Here is a 14,281-nt window from a genome sequence, read left to right as displayed (position 1 = left end):
TCTCTCTCTCTCTCTCTCTCTCTCTCTGTATCTCTCTCTCTCTCTCTTTATGTATCTATCTCTCTCTCTCTCTCTCTCTCTCTCTCTCTCTCTCTCTCTCTCACACTCACTCACTCACTCACACACACACATTGGTGTGCGTGTGTGGAAATCAGAGGATGACCTTTAGAAGTCATTCTGTCCTAATGTGGGGGTCAGGGATTGAGCTCTGGGTTTAAGGTCTGTGAGCCAAGTGCTTTTACCCCCGAGCCACCTGGATGGCTCTTTTTTCTTTTCAAAGCCTTTGCCTTCCTGCCTTGGGGTGGAGAGCATGCCCAGCAGGGACTGTGCTCACTGTGCCTGGCCTACCCATCATTAAGCTGAGCTTGAAGGACCCTTCTCTGCTGCCTGCCCTGGCAGTGTTAGTCCTCGTCTGTTCTGTGTAGCTTCAGGAACAGGAGCACAGTTTCTCTGTTGTGTCAACCTTGCTCATGCCGGACAAGACTCTCCACCCAGTTAGTCTGCGGTCCACACACTGCACTCCTACGACTCCCAAGTGTGCTAGGCAGATTGCTGTGAGTTCAAGGCCAGCCCAAGCTCCGAGGTGAGACCCCGTTTCCACACATGCACAAAGTATGTCTTCAAGTTGATGTGTGTCCAGGACATGGACTATTTCAATTTTTAATAGATTGTCTTTGGTTCTTTACAATAGACACAGATATATCCATTAAGAACTAAAAGAATTTTTTTCCTGGTAATTAGCATTTTTCTTAGAGTAGTTGGTTCTTTGGAATGGTCACATGCTTGTTAATCACTAACATGCTCCTTGCTTTTTTTTTTTTTTGTGGTTCATGGGGAAGGTAACTATCAAATAAGTAATTTTTTTTCACCTGCAGTCATTTAAAATTCAATAATTTGGTCTGGCAAGATAATAATTTAGCTCAGCAGGTATAACTAAATAAAATTGGTCAAGACTTGTGCTACAGGGTGTTAGGTGGCTGATGAGGTGGCACAACAGGAAAGGGACTTGCTATCAGACCTGAGCTTCATCCCAGGATGCACCTGATAGAAAGAGAGTGGACACCTCCAAGTTGTCCTCTGCACATATCCGTGTGCACCGTATAGCATTTATACCCTCAAATACACAGAGGTGTATGTACATGCACACGTGCTGAATAAATAAAATGCAGTTAAAGTTTAATGTTAGGAAATTCAAGACAACGGATAGACAAGTAGATAAATCAGAAGATGATGCACGCAGTAGGGGTCAGTCCAAGCTGCCTTGGGAGCAATCTTGAAATTTATATGGGGCTGGTGAGATGGCTCAGTGGGTAAGAGCACCCGACCGCTCTTCCGAAGGTCCCGAGTTCAAATCCCAGCAACCACATGGTAGCTCACAACCATCCGTAACAAGATCTGATGCCCTCTTCTGGAGTGTCTGAAGACAGCTACAGTGTACTTACATATAATAAATAAATAATTCTTTAAAAAAAAAAAAAAGAAATTTATATGGAGTTCTAAGGGACCTGAAATAGCCACATGATTGTAGAAAATAAAAATACAGTCTTGGAGGATGCTCATCTCCTGGTTTCAAAACTTGTGATTTTCATTTGCATGTGTATCAATGGAAAGGAATTGAGAGGCCAGGAGTAGTGTGCCCGCCCAACACACACAAGCACAAACACAGCATACATGCACACACATGATGTACACACACGTACATGCTCACTCTCCCTCCCCAGTAAAGCTGCCATGGCAATTCAAATGGGACCTCTTTTCAGCAATTGGTGCCTACAGTACAACTGTGTGTCCACACACAGAAGCCGAGTTTGGACCCACAGTTCACGGGTAGAGTTCCTAGAAAAACAGGCAACAGAGCTCATAACTAACCGTGGATTAAGTCATTTCTTAGGCTTGATATCAAAAGCACAAGCAGAACAACAAATATATATTGGGTCTCATACAAATGCCAGGTCCTGGCAGTGGCACATATGATCCCAGCATTTAGAACTCAAGTGTGTGTGTGAGGGGGAAGGGGGACAATGGAGGGTGGTTATTATAAGTTTTAGGACAGCCAGGAATTTAGAGACTTTTTTTTTTTTAACTCTCTTTATGGGGTTGGAGAGATGGCTGAGTGGTTAAGACCTTTGCTCTTCCAGAGGTCCCTAGTTCAATCCCCACCAACCACATAGTGGTTCACAACTGTAATGGGATCCAATGCCCTCTTCTGGTGTGTCTGAAAGCTACAGTGTATTCATACATAAAATAAATGTTAAAAATAAAAAATTCTTTTTATGCCTCAAAGAATGACATCATGTAACACATGCCCCTGGGTTCAATCCTCAGGACTTGGGGGGGGAGAAAGAGGTGGGAGAGAATAGAGAGCCATCAAGGGGGTATGGAGGGAGATATATATGCAAAAAATTACAAATTCTCTGTATGCGTGTGTTTGTATTCAGACTATAAAGAGTAAGCTGGAGATCTGGTCAGTGGTAAGACACTTACCTAGCATAAGCAAGATGGCGCGTTCAGTCCTCAGCCCTATGTGTGTAAAGAACTGTTGGCGTATCTGGACCTTTTTTCCAGTGAGCAGTAAGGCTGGCATAGCTGTCGGGGTACAGAGTAAGTCTGGACAGGGGAAGTGGCTTCATGTCAGCTAGGGTGGCCAGCAAGGAAAAGGCTTAACAGTGTCGGCTGTACTGTGTGAAACTGGCGCCTTCCCACTGCCTACCGGAGTGTGAAGTCTGAGGTCATTTGGAAAGCAGCAGTTCTGCAACCAGTTAGCATGTGACTGGGCCATTCCATAGTGGGGCGTGCTCCAGGAGAATGGCTGTCTACCCCATAACCTGAACGTGGATATCTAGATCTTAAATCAGTGTCGTTCCTAATGGTTAGGGCGTGGCAGCTGCCGCCTGTCAGTCAGCTGCTGAGATGAACAGATGTGGAGTACACATTACCAGCATCTTCCCGACCTACCCAGGGGTGGGTCTCAGAAGGTGCTCCAGGTACTGCAGACTGCAGGGAGCAGTAGACAGACCCTGCTGCTGATTTCCTCCGTCCCTCCTTGTGGTGAGCTTCGTTTGTAAGTTGGAATGGCAAGAGCTCAATAGTAACTGAGGATAATTGAAACCATGCTGTCCTAGGGCAAGTTATTTGAAACTTAAGAAATCTTTGAAATTGTCCATTTAGCACTTTGAAAACACAGCAAAACCTCAGAAAAGGAAGGACATTTATCCTGTCATTTATAAGGATATAATTATAGCAGCACATTAGATTATTGTGTAGCCATAGTTAGAAGACAGGACTTGAATGAACTATCAAGAAATTTTGGTGATCTCCGAAAACAAAACAAAAAACAACCTGATGATCTAAGTTCAATCCCCGGGTCCTACATGGTAGAAGAGAACAGAAAAGACCCCTGTCGGGGCTGGAGGGATGGCTCAGCAGTTAAGAGCACTGGCTGCTCTTCCAGAGGTCCTGAGTTCAGTTCTCAGCACCCACATGGTGGCTCACAACCATCTGTAATGGGATTGATGCCCTCTTTTGGTCTGCAGGCATACATGCAAGCAGACCCCTGTATACATAATAAATAAATCTTTCTTTCTTTAAAAGAAAAGACCCCTGACATATGCATGCCTTTTCATGTATATACATACATACTGTCATTAAAAAAGAAAAAGAAAGAGACATTTGGGCTGGGTGTGAAGTGCTTACCTGTAATGCCAGCATTTAGAAGACTGAGGCAGGAGGACACTTGAGTTCACGGCTAGCAGGACTGCATAGGGAGGTTCTGTCTCACAAAATAAAATGATATGGTGGCTGGGTGGATGGCTCAGCAGTTAAGAGTGCTTGCTGTTCTTGGAGAGGACCCAGATTTAGTGCTCATCACCCATGTGGCAGCTCACAACCATCCATAGGCACACACATATGCACACACACATACATGTAGGCAAAACATTCATACACATAAAACAAATAATTTTTGTAAAAGCCAGAAAATATGACAAAAATTTATGGTAGTAAATGTGCTAAATACCCCCAAGTTGATAACTGTCTAATATATACACGAATAAGAACATTTAACTATACCCCAAAACATGTTAGTCAAAAGTGGGGGTGTCGGGCAAGTCAAATCAGCTAAAGCTCTCCCCCTTCTTTGTTACAGCCTTCTGCCCTAAAGCCACGTTCAGATCATGGGTTCCCCACAGGTTAGGAGGAAGCATCAGACTAGGGTGGCTACGAATCTGCTGTGAGCACAGTCCCAGAGAAGCTGTGCGGTGCGGTGTGGTGGACAGAGTACTGGGGAGGTTGCCTATAGATGAGACCGGGAGAGTGGGGCTCCAGTGATAAGGTCCCTGTCTCCATAAGAAAGCCCGGTGTGGTGGTGCATGCCTTTAATCCCAGCACTCGGGAGGCAGAGGCAGGCGGATTTCTGAGTTCGAGGCCAGACTGGTCTACAAAGTGAGTTCCAGGACAGCCAGGGCTACACAGGGAAACCCTGTCTGGAAAAACTAAAAAAAAAAAAAAGAAAAAAGAAAAAAAGAAAAAGAAGGAATGGCTGCAAGCTTGCTTCTCTCCCACCCACCAGTCCATCACTAGAAACCACCGGGCAGTCCGTGGTATTGTGCCATGGGAACACCTGAGAGGAACCTGGAGGAGCACAGGACCAGCCTTGGCACTGCCAGTTGGGTGTAGCTGCTTCAGCTGCACAGAGTGTGACCTGAATAGAGGCAGAGGGTTTCTAGCTGGCATCAGACTTACAGTGCTGGATTCGGGGACAACAAATAGGTCAGCTACTCTCAAACACTTAGTCATACTGAGTCTTCTGCAATGTAGAGGCATAGAACGGCTCATTGCTCATAATTCATGCCTGCCTGAGTTAATGTAGATGAGTACACTGTAGCTGTCTTCAGACACTCCAGAAGAGAGCATCTGTCCCGTTACAGATGGCTGTGAGCCACCATGTGGTTGCTGGGAACGGAACTCAGGACCTCTGGAAGAGCAGTGCTCTTAACCACTGAGCCATCTCTCTAGCCTGTGGCTTTGTTTTGTTTTTTTTAAGACAGGGTTTCTCTGTATAGCTCTGGCTGTCCTAGAACTCACTCTGTAGACCAAGCTGTCCTTGAACTCAGAGATGCACCTACCTCCCAGGTTCCTCCCAGGGGATTAAAGGAATGTGCTACCACACTCAGCTTGGTTTATTGGCTTTTTGAGACAAGGTCTCGTTCTTATATTTTCCTACAGAAGGTTGATCTGAAACTTATGTGTAGCCCAGGTTGACCCCATACTGGTAGCAGTTCTCCTGCGCCTCACCCCAACCCCCAGCAATTCTGACAGACGTGAATTTGCCATTATGAATGACTCTGTGACTCTGTCTCTGAGCTACTAATTTCATTTCCTTGGAGCTATGCCCTGGGTGGGATGGGTGGACTCTATAGAAATGCTATTTTTAATTTAAAAAAAAAANATTTATTTTATTTAAATGAGTACACTGTAGCTGTCTTCAGACACACCAGAAGAAGGCATCAGATCCCATTACTGATGGTTGTGATCCACCATCTGCTTGCTGGGAATTGAACTCAGGACCTCTGGAAGAGCAGTCAATGCTCTTAACCACTGAGCCATCTCTCTATCCCCTTTTTTAAATTTTTCGAGGACCATTCATCCATCCATCCATCCCATTTTCCGTAATGCTCTACCCTGTGTGTGAGCTGCATCAGCAATGCATTGCTCTTCCTGCCCTGGCCAGAACTGATCTCTGTGGGATTGATTTGTGTCTCTGAAGGTTTGGTGATGCTGTGCCTCTCAATGTGCCTATTGCAACTTGAGTTGGGAACTTCGGGTGTGTATTTCTTTGATTTTAGCAGGAGACATTGAGATAGATTTCGTGCTGTAGTCCAGGCTGGCCTGGAACTCTTGGCAGTTCCTGCCTCAGTCTCAAGTTGAGAGATTATCAATCAGCACTGCCTATAAGACAACTTGTAAGAGCAGCCTCAGGTGACTGACCGGAAGTGGGGTGTTTGGTTTCCACATGTTATTTTATGTGTGCCATGGGCTCATATTTGCTGTTGTGTGTGCAGAGGTCAAAGGCCAACTCTTGGGGCTGGAGGGAGGGAGGGATGGCTTGGTGCTTTGAGAGCACTAGAAGCTCTTCCAGAGGAGCTGGGTTCTGTTCCCAGGCGGTCATAACATGAGTGACTGCAGGCCAGGGCATCCAGTGCTTCTTCACCTCTCAGACCATTCGGCACACACACACACGCATGCGGGTAAAACACTCGTATGGAAATTAACAATAAGTCTCATTTTTTAAAAAGACAGATTTCTGGACTCACCAGGCTCCTTCCAACATATGAGACCCTGCTATTGAACTCAGGTGGCCAGGCTTGGCAGCAAGTGCCTCCACCTGCCAAGCCAGACTTCAGGTCCATAGTTGTCTCTCTAGGGAGAAGGTCAGCCTCCGAGCTTTTTGAGTAGCCTTTATCAGGAGTGAATTGTTTACTTTTTCACATACTTGTTTATTCTTGCTTATTCTTTCATTAGGAAATTTGCCTTCATCGGGGCTGGAGAAATGGCTCAGCAGTTCAGAGCCTGCTCTTCCAAAGGACCCGGTTTTGATTCCCAGCACCCACATGGCATATCACAACTGTCTGTAACTCCAGTTCCAGAGGCTCCAACAGCACCCTCAGACAGACATGCATTTAGGCAAAACACCAGTGTACATAAAATAAAAATGAGTAAATTATTTTTAAAAAACCTCTTGAGAGTTATTCGTCAGTAGCTAAAACAAGATTCAGATCCAAAACCCCAACCCAGGTTAAATATCTTTAAAAGAAGGAAGAGAAAAAGAAAGAAAGAACAAACTCTGTTTTGAAGATTGAGCTGTTAGGATATTGGTGGCAAATACAGCATGCTGGCTTGTGGAGCTTGAAGTCTGGAGACAGGCTGGTACCCAACAGGAGTCCTGGGGGAGGGGAGGTAATGTGTTGAGTGACTGGAAAGAGGGAGAGAGTGGGTAGCTCCCTACAGGAAGTGATGCTGGAGAACCAGTAGACAGAGCACCCGACCCTGTTCATGGGGCAGAGGGTAGACTCTCCTCTTGGCAGAATTGACATCTTTTAAGAATTAAGTGGCATTTAAAGGAATTCCTTGGTGGCCAGCTGGTCTTTGCCATTTCTCTTACCTGCATCCTGCTGGCAGAGTCCTCTTCACTCTGGGACACCCCATGACTCTGTCTGCTTCCAGAGCAGAAGTGCCAACGCTGGCCTGCACCTGGTGGGTACAGCCTGCTCGCAGTGGTCCTCCTCAGAATATGTCAGGGGCCTCTGAAGAGGACTGAGCCACGCAACCAGCCTCGGTGGTCATTGTGTTGGTGCCTTCATTTATTTGAAATTCTCTGTTTTTCAGGAACGCGAATCATTTATGACCGAAAGTTTCTGTTGGACCGTCGCAATTCTCCCATGGCGCAGACCCCACCTTGCCATCTCCCCAATATCCCTGGAGTCACCAGTCCTGGCGCCTTAATTGAAGACTCCAAAGTAGAAGTGAACAACTTGAACAACCTGAACAATCACGACAGGAAGCACGCAGTTGGTGAGCGTCGGGCTAGGGGGAGGGCTCTGGGGCGGACTGTCGGTCTTCTGTAGATTGGGAGCGTTTCCCCTAGACATGTACTAAAATGCTTTCAGTCTTCACCTCCTTGCTTGGGAAAAAACAGTCAAGTCAGGGATGGAAGCCAGATTTATGCCTTCCGTCCAAGCAACAGGCAGATCTTTGTGGGGCAGCCAGGGCTACATAGGTGGACCTGTCTTTTTAAAGGCAAATCAGGGTGGTAACCCAGAGGTGGATTAGAACCAGGCCTGCAGGAGGCTTTATTTTCTAGGGATCACCTTACATAGACATGACTGCACATGCCGCTCCTCTGACCTCCAATGAACCAGTGTGCACATGCACATATACACCCCAAAGCAGAATCGTAGGCCCTCTGTTTCCACCAGCCTTAGAAATAAACATGGCTATGACCAGGTGCTGGAGGCTGAGAGAGAGAGAGAGACAGAGAGAGAGACAGGCTTGGTTTCTTCCCAGGGTAACGTTATTAGGGAACTGTTTCTGGTGGGTTAGGGGAGCTCACATCTCACTCACACCTAGGTCTCTGTGCTTCGTGCTCGTCCACTGTAGCTCCAGTTGAGGTTTTTGTTTGGTTTTGTCCGGTTGGCTTTTCTGAGCTGAGGTCTCACTGTTGGCCAAGCTGACAGATTGGCCTGCCTTGCAGCAGTCTTCCTGCCTCAGCTTCCTGTGTGCCTGAGTTAGGGTGTAAGCTGCCATCACCCACTGCAAGTGTGAGTTCACAGCCTTTCCACACCCGCCCCAGATGAGATAGGCCACCTGAAACAAAATAAGTGAGCTGTTTAAAATACTGAATGTGAGTACTGTGAATTAAGTATTGCACTCAGGAATAGGTGTCTGAGGTCACAGAGCATGGCACAGATTGTATTAGGTTGCCCTTTGTAGGTTGAGAAAGTCATGGTTTGCTTCGCTGTTTCTTTCCTTCTAACCAGGGGATGAGGCTCAGTTTGAGATGGACATCTAACTACTGCCATGTGGAAGGAGGCCTCGTGGAGCAGCCTGTATGCACCTGACTGGGCCAGTAGGAACACAGTGTACAGAGAAGCTCCTGTCCCCCTGCCCCCTCTGGGTGCCAAATAATGGGAGATGTGCGCCATCTGACCACATCTTCCCGTCTCCCGCCCTCTGCCCAGTTAAGGTTAGGTTGATGAATAAGCCCTTGGATTATTCTGTGGAGCTGACCAGTCCACAGAAGAAAGCAGTCCCTGTAGCTTCCCGGGTCATTTCCCAAGAATCTTCCTGCCCTATTGGGACTTGCCCCAAGTCCAGGACAGGTTCCAAGCAGCACCTCTGCTTGTAGGGGTTGGGGGTGAAGGAGGTTTAGTGCCCATTGCCGTTCCTGGGCTCTCCCTGTCCTTCCCTGCAGCCCACTGCTGGTGGAGCGCTGGATGTGGGGGACGTTTGTCCTCCGCTCTGGAGCACAGTCCTGTACCTCCTGCACCTCTGCTGCATTCCTGGGCCATGTGACAGCAGCCTCCCCTGTCTCTGGGAGGAAGGCTTCTGTCTTGTCTTGGGTGTGCTAGCTCATTCCCCCCCCCCCCCCCATTCCTTTACCTAATTCATTGGCACGGGTATGTTTTTAAGCCCTCATGAAGGGACCCCTTGGTGACCAGCTGGTCTTTGCCTGTCTGACATTCTTTCTACCTGCATCCCGCAGGCAGAGTCTGCCCTGCCACACCCGTGACGTTGTCTGCTCTTAGAGCAGAAGTGCCAGACACCTTGGCCTGCACCTTGTGAGGTCGGCCTGCTCTCAGCAGTCTGCCTGAGAATGTGTCAGGGCCTCTGAAGAGGAAGAGGACTGAGCGCGGTGCAGCCAGCCTCGGGGCTCATGGTTTTAAAACCAGGTGTACCTTACGTTGGGTGTCCTGCAGGTTACTATGCCTTGAGTTTATAGCTGACTTCCTCTTGCATCTCTCCCCTACTTTGGATCTGCCCAGAGAGAAGCACAGGCTAAGACAGTGTATTCCTCCCAGGTCTCTCGCTCTTCTTATCCCCCGTCCGTCCTTCCCTCTTCCCTTAAACTCTTTCCTTTTGGTTCTCCCACCGGGCCATTTTCCAAATCTGCATCAGAGGACATGCCTCCCATGTTGGTATCTGATAATATTTGTCTCTTCTTATCAGAGGAGAGACCTTTTATTTTTAAGATGACTACAGACCTATTTTTAGATAAGTTTTCAGTACAATTTTGAACTGCAACTTTTTTAACAAAACATCTTCCAGTATTGGGAAGGTTATTTTAAAAAGAAAAAAAAAAAAACAACAACAAAGACAATGTTTGTAGGCAAGTCCGCTGCTGTCACTGTCCTTCGTCTCCCATAGCCCCTCTGAGCTCTCCTGTGCCCTCAGCTTTGGGGGCTATCTGGAGTGTAGAATGGGTCCAGTCTGCCTTGCCATGAGCTGTTGAAGAAAACTCCCCACCCCCACCCCCCCGCACTCTCCTGGTACTGTGGTCCACATGGAGATCCCAGGAGAGAGGCTTCCGACCGACAGGCTCATCCATCCATCCTCCCAAGGGGAGACAGTAAAGTGATCGGGGGTGCCCTGGGAGTTTCCGGTTTAATTGGATGCCTATACTAAGCCCCCTTAGTAAGAGTTCAGGACCCCATTGGCTGAGAAAGAAAGCTGTTTGTTTTTCTTCTGAACCATGGCAAGACCCTCTTTTGTGAAGACTTCAGGAAAAAGAAAGAAGGACCATCTTCAGACCATGGTTCTGGTTTCTGCTACACAATGTGAAATAGCTCGGAGTGCAACCCTCTGCGACGGTCGCTGTCTCAGGAATAAGCTTGGGGGGGTCTCCAATGCTTGGGGATTTTTGGAGTCTCCAAGGTGATAATCACAAGAGTTTTATTTCTCTGTTAAATGTATCTGTTGTGTTTTTAATTAAGCTCCAAATTTCATTTCCTATGGAGTCTTGGGAAAATGTAAGCTGTGCTGTCATTGGGCTAAGAAGCTTGTTCAGGACCTTGTTCGTACCTGGGAGCAAGGCTCATGGTTCTTCACGCTGGCGGTGCCTCCTGTAGACTCTGAATCCTGCTGAAGTGAGGAGGTTGTGAGAGAAGAGCATCAGCTTCCTCACTAAACAGTGGTCTGCACAGAGCGGCTTCCTCCTGGACCACAGCTCGGAATGGATCTTAGAATGGACCTTAGAATGGGCGCTGAGCAGGGAACTGTTTCCCTTTTCTTGCCATCTTGGGGAGTCTGCATATGCATCTTCTCTTCCCTCAGTCAGTGGACATGTTCAGTATTCTTTGGAGTGTCACCTGCGTGGGGCAGGAGCCTTCCAGCCTTAGGTCCTCGGCCAGGATCCCTCACTTCCAGGGACAAGCCTTGTCTAAAGGCCGCCACTAACTGGTCTTTGACCTCCGTAAATCAGCAGTGTGAGATAATTGCGCAAGGCAAGAAATCAGCTTCCAATGACAGCATCTTTGTACATGAGCCATTTTCTAGTAAACAGAGTCCATTTCGGAGTTCACCTCTGGGTGTGTACAGAGCCTCACAGCTGGAGCCTTATGTGGAGATGTGCGATGCCCTAATCTGCCAGTCCCCCCACTCCCACCCCTCCTCCGAGCGAGACAGGTGTTAACATCTTAGTGACCATCTGTTCTCTGTTGTGGGGACAACAGCCTTCATGAAGAAGAACCCCCCTTCAGTGCTTTCCCTTCTGAGCTCCCAGCCCTCCTGTTCTGTGAACTAGGTCCTGCCTTCTCTGGGCAAGGAATAGAAAAGCTAGCAGGAATCCTGTCCTTTGGCGAGTATAGGTTATCTGTTGCTGTGTAAGAAATGACCTGCAATGACAAGGGCTTCTCTCGGGTGGGGAATCAGGAGCACTGAGCATGGAGACTTTAGCATAGACTCTCAGGAAGATACAGGTAGAAAGTGGGTGTGGGCCGCTCTCATCTGGAGCTGGAGAATTCTACTTTTTTTGTGACCATCAGCAGGCTCCCTTCCTTGGTCACACCCCCGTGGGTCTCTGGGGTAGATTCTGTGCTGGAGCACCCTGCTTCCTCCTGAATGGTTGACCCCAGAGAAGGAGGTGGAAGAAGAAAGTTGGAGTGCCTTTAATTCGCCATGCCCTAAAAGGAGGAAAAGAGGAGATGGGGGAGGTGGAGGCAGTCAGAGTCATAAGCTATTAGAACAGACTTCTAACTGCTTGTCCTAGAGAGGTGACAGGACGTGAAGATTCCCAGATCTCCATCCTCAACTGCCATCTTCTCAAGAATGCTTGCTTTGCAAGTCTCAGGCGGCTGCTTTAAGCATTGATTACCACTTCTGCTTGCCTTTAGCCACGAATTGACTAAAGGAACTGGGGGCATTCTGGGGCTTGTTAGGCGGGTAACAAAGGATGTTACATGTTAGGTTCCTGAGCTGCAGAACGAGCAGCAGTCCCCTTTCCCTTCTGATGATGGTGTGGGTTCCAGGTGGGTCAAGGTCTCCCACCCAGAAGCAGCGTCTCCGTGAGCCAGGCACACCTGAAAGTGCCCGTGTCTGTGCCCTGGTCAGCGCAGCATGCAGAGGAGCGAGTGAGCGAATCGGCTCCTGGGTGCCTTGTTGGAAGTGTGCTCGTAAAAGAACCTGCAAGAGAAGCTTGAGAGGTAGCTCACCAGGGCCTCGGATCTCACGGCATGGCTGCTGCTTCCTGCTGGCTGGTCTCATCATCCTTCGGTGGAAGCTCTTGTTGGGATTGGTGTGCTGTCCTTCGCTAGCACTTTCTTTCCTGTAGCCATACTGCTTTAGCGTGTGCTTGAGGACTGTGGGTTTGGCCCGGGAGATAGCCTGGGTACTGTCTCCTTGGGCGTCTCGGACCTTCCCAGTTGGGATGGGTTCCACTGAGCGTCCAGACACCCGGCTCCTGCACAAGGCTCCGGTGTTGGCAGCCATGTATCAGGGATGGAACCTCCTTCCCATNTCTATCTTGAGTGTTGGCGGCTTGAGGGGGTTGTGCCACAGCCCTTTCACTCCCTCTAGAAGGAAGGCACTGCTGTCTTCATGTATGTAGTTCAAGTTCTTTGATGTGTTTTCTGGACTCCATGCCCACGGCAGCTATTTATTAATGTGCGAAACTCAATCACTGACCCATCCTGACCACAGGAAGGTGGGGCCTTCCCATGTAGTGGGGGANCACCATTTCTTGGGGCAGAAGGTTCTGTCTGAACTTAGAGTGGGGCATGGTTCCCCTAGCCCCTAGCCTCTCGTCTTTTAGTGACGGGAATTGGGTTTCTGCGGTTGACTCAGTCCTTCAGGGCTTAGCAGTGTTTCCTGCTCTGGTAACGGGTTTCAGCGTGGTGGCTTTTTGAGGCTAGCTCACAGAAACTTGACTGAAGACTAAGGATGACTGACAGGTCNTCAATTTTCCAGTNAGCCAATCAAAATACCTTCCCCACCCTCTGAAATTGTAGCTTTCCTTTAGACAGGTCCTGGAACTTGGTGCCTGTTGGCAGAACTTAACTTTTAAAGGCTTCAGGTGGTTGGTCCATGGCTTCTCCCTGCTTCCTCAGCTCTTATAGCCCTGGTGGCCATACTGCGTGCCCAGTAGAAAAAGACCTACTGCGCTGAGATACTTCCCAGCAGATGCATATTCNGGTTGACGTTTGTGAGGTGTAAGGGTGACAGCGAGAGGTTGGATGCCTGGTAGACACATGGCTGTGCCCCTGCCAGGGCTTCAGACCCAGACTCCATGAATCCAGCACAGAATGCCCGTTCTTGCCTCTATCCTCCCCTTCCTCTCCATTTCAATCTTGAAAACTGCCCAGCACTGACCTGAGGGTTATGGCTGGAGAACGGGACAGTGGGGACACCAGCAGGAGGCAGGGCCCATGAGGACCACACAGGCCCAAGCCAATGCCTTTGCCCCACTTAATGGCCACAGGTCAGCTCCAGTAATCCTTAAAATAATTTAAAGAGCCTCCAAGGACTCCGATCCCCAGTCGTCCATCCATTTTAAGCATCTTGGTGTTTTCTGATTACACTTCCCTGCTCGCTGCTGCTGTCCCAGCCTTGTGGGATGGGGTTTCAGAGGCTGCCAGNGCTTCCCTTGGCTTCCTCTGGTGTGCTGTTACCCCCACCCCCACCCTCCTCTCAGTCNCTGTCAGCAATGCCATCCTAAGACCCTGTGTGATCCCATGACCAGTTTGTTTTCACTGTCCTGCCAAACAAGCAGGTGTTTGGAACTAGGGGAAAAAATCCTCACCAACGGTTGCTGTTACAGTTAAATAAAGACCTTGAATACTGACTTGGTGGTGGTTTGTGGTGCTGGGCATTGAAGCCTGCATTTCCATATGCTGAGGGCAAACTACCATGAAGACAGCCTTAAGTTGGTGTATCAATGGTTTTGTATTTGAGACAAGACTTCACTGTAGCTCTTGGCTGGCTTAGAACTTAATGGAGACCAGCCTGGCCTTGATCGCAAAGAGATTCACCTACCTCCGCCTCCCAAGTGCTAGGATTAAAGGGGCGTGCCACCATGCCCAGCCTCTTGGTATATTGATTTTCTTTATTTCTTATATATTTTTTTAAATTCAGACACTATGCGTGTAATCCTTAATTGGCAGGAGGCCAAGGCAGAAAATTGCTGAGAGTTAGGCCAGACAGACACATAAAACCACAAAAGTGTGTAGCACACTGTTGCAGGTTATTCACATTTGGCAAGTCTTGGCCTGAAGTAGCTGGGCCAAAGAGGTGT

The 14,281-nt window shown here is 48.4% G+C and overlaps 1 protein-coding gene across 1 annotated transcript in view; it reads left to right on the top strand.

Moving 5' to 3' along the window:
- The window catches only part of Eif4ebp2 (eukaryotic translation initiation factor 4E binding protein 2), a 23,248-nt gene extending 9,417 nt beyond the window's left edge, over positions 1–13,831 (top strand). Inside the window, exons 2-3 of the mRNA XM_021204857.2 lie at positions 7,384–7,569; positions 8,535–13,831. Of these exons, the coding sequence (XP_021060516.1) occupies positions 7,384–7,569; positions 8,535–8,566 (218 nt within the window). The 3' untranslated portion in view covers positions 8,567–13,831. The remainder of the gene's footprint in view (positions 1–7,383; positions 7,570–8,534) is intronic.
- The last annotated feature ends 450 nt before the right edge of the window (positions 13,832–14,281 follow it).

Source organism: Mus pahari, chromosome 9 (assembly GCF_900095145.1).
Source record: "Mus pahari chromosome 9, PAHARI_EIJ_v1.1, whole genome shotgun sequence".
NCBI classification, from domain to species: Eukaryota; Metazoa; Chordata; class Mammalia; order Rodentia; family Muridae; genus Mus; species Mus pahari.
The sequence above is the reverse complement of the archived record's forward strand: the minus strand, read 5'-3'. Positions and strand labels throughout refer to the sequence as shown.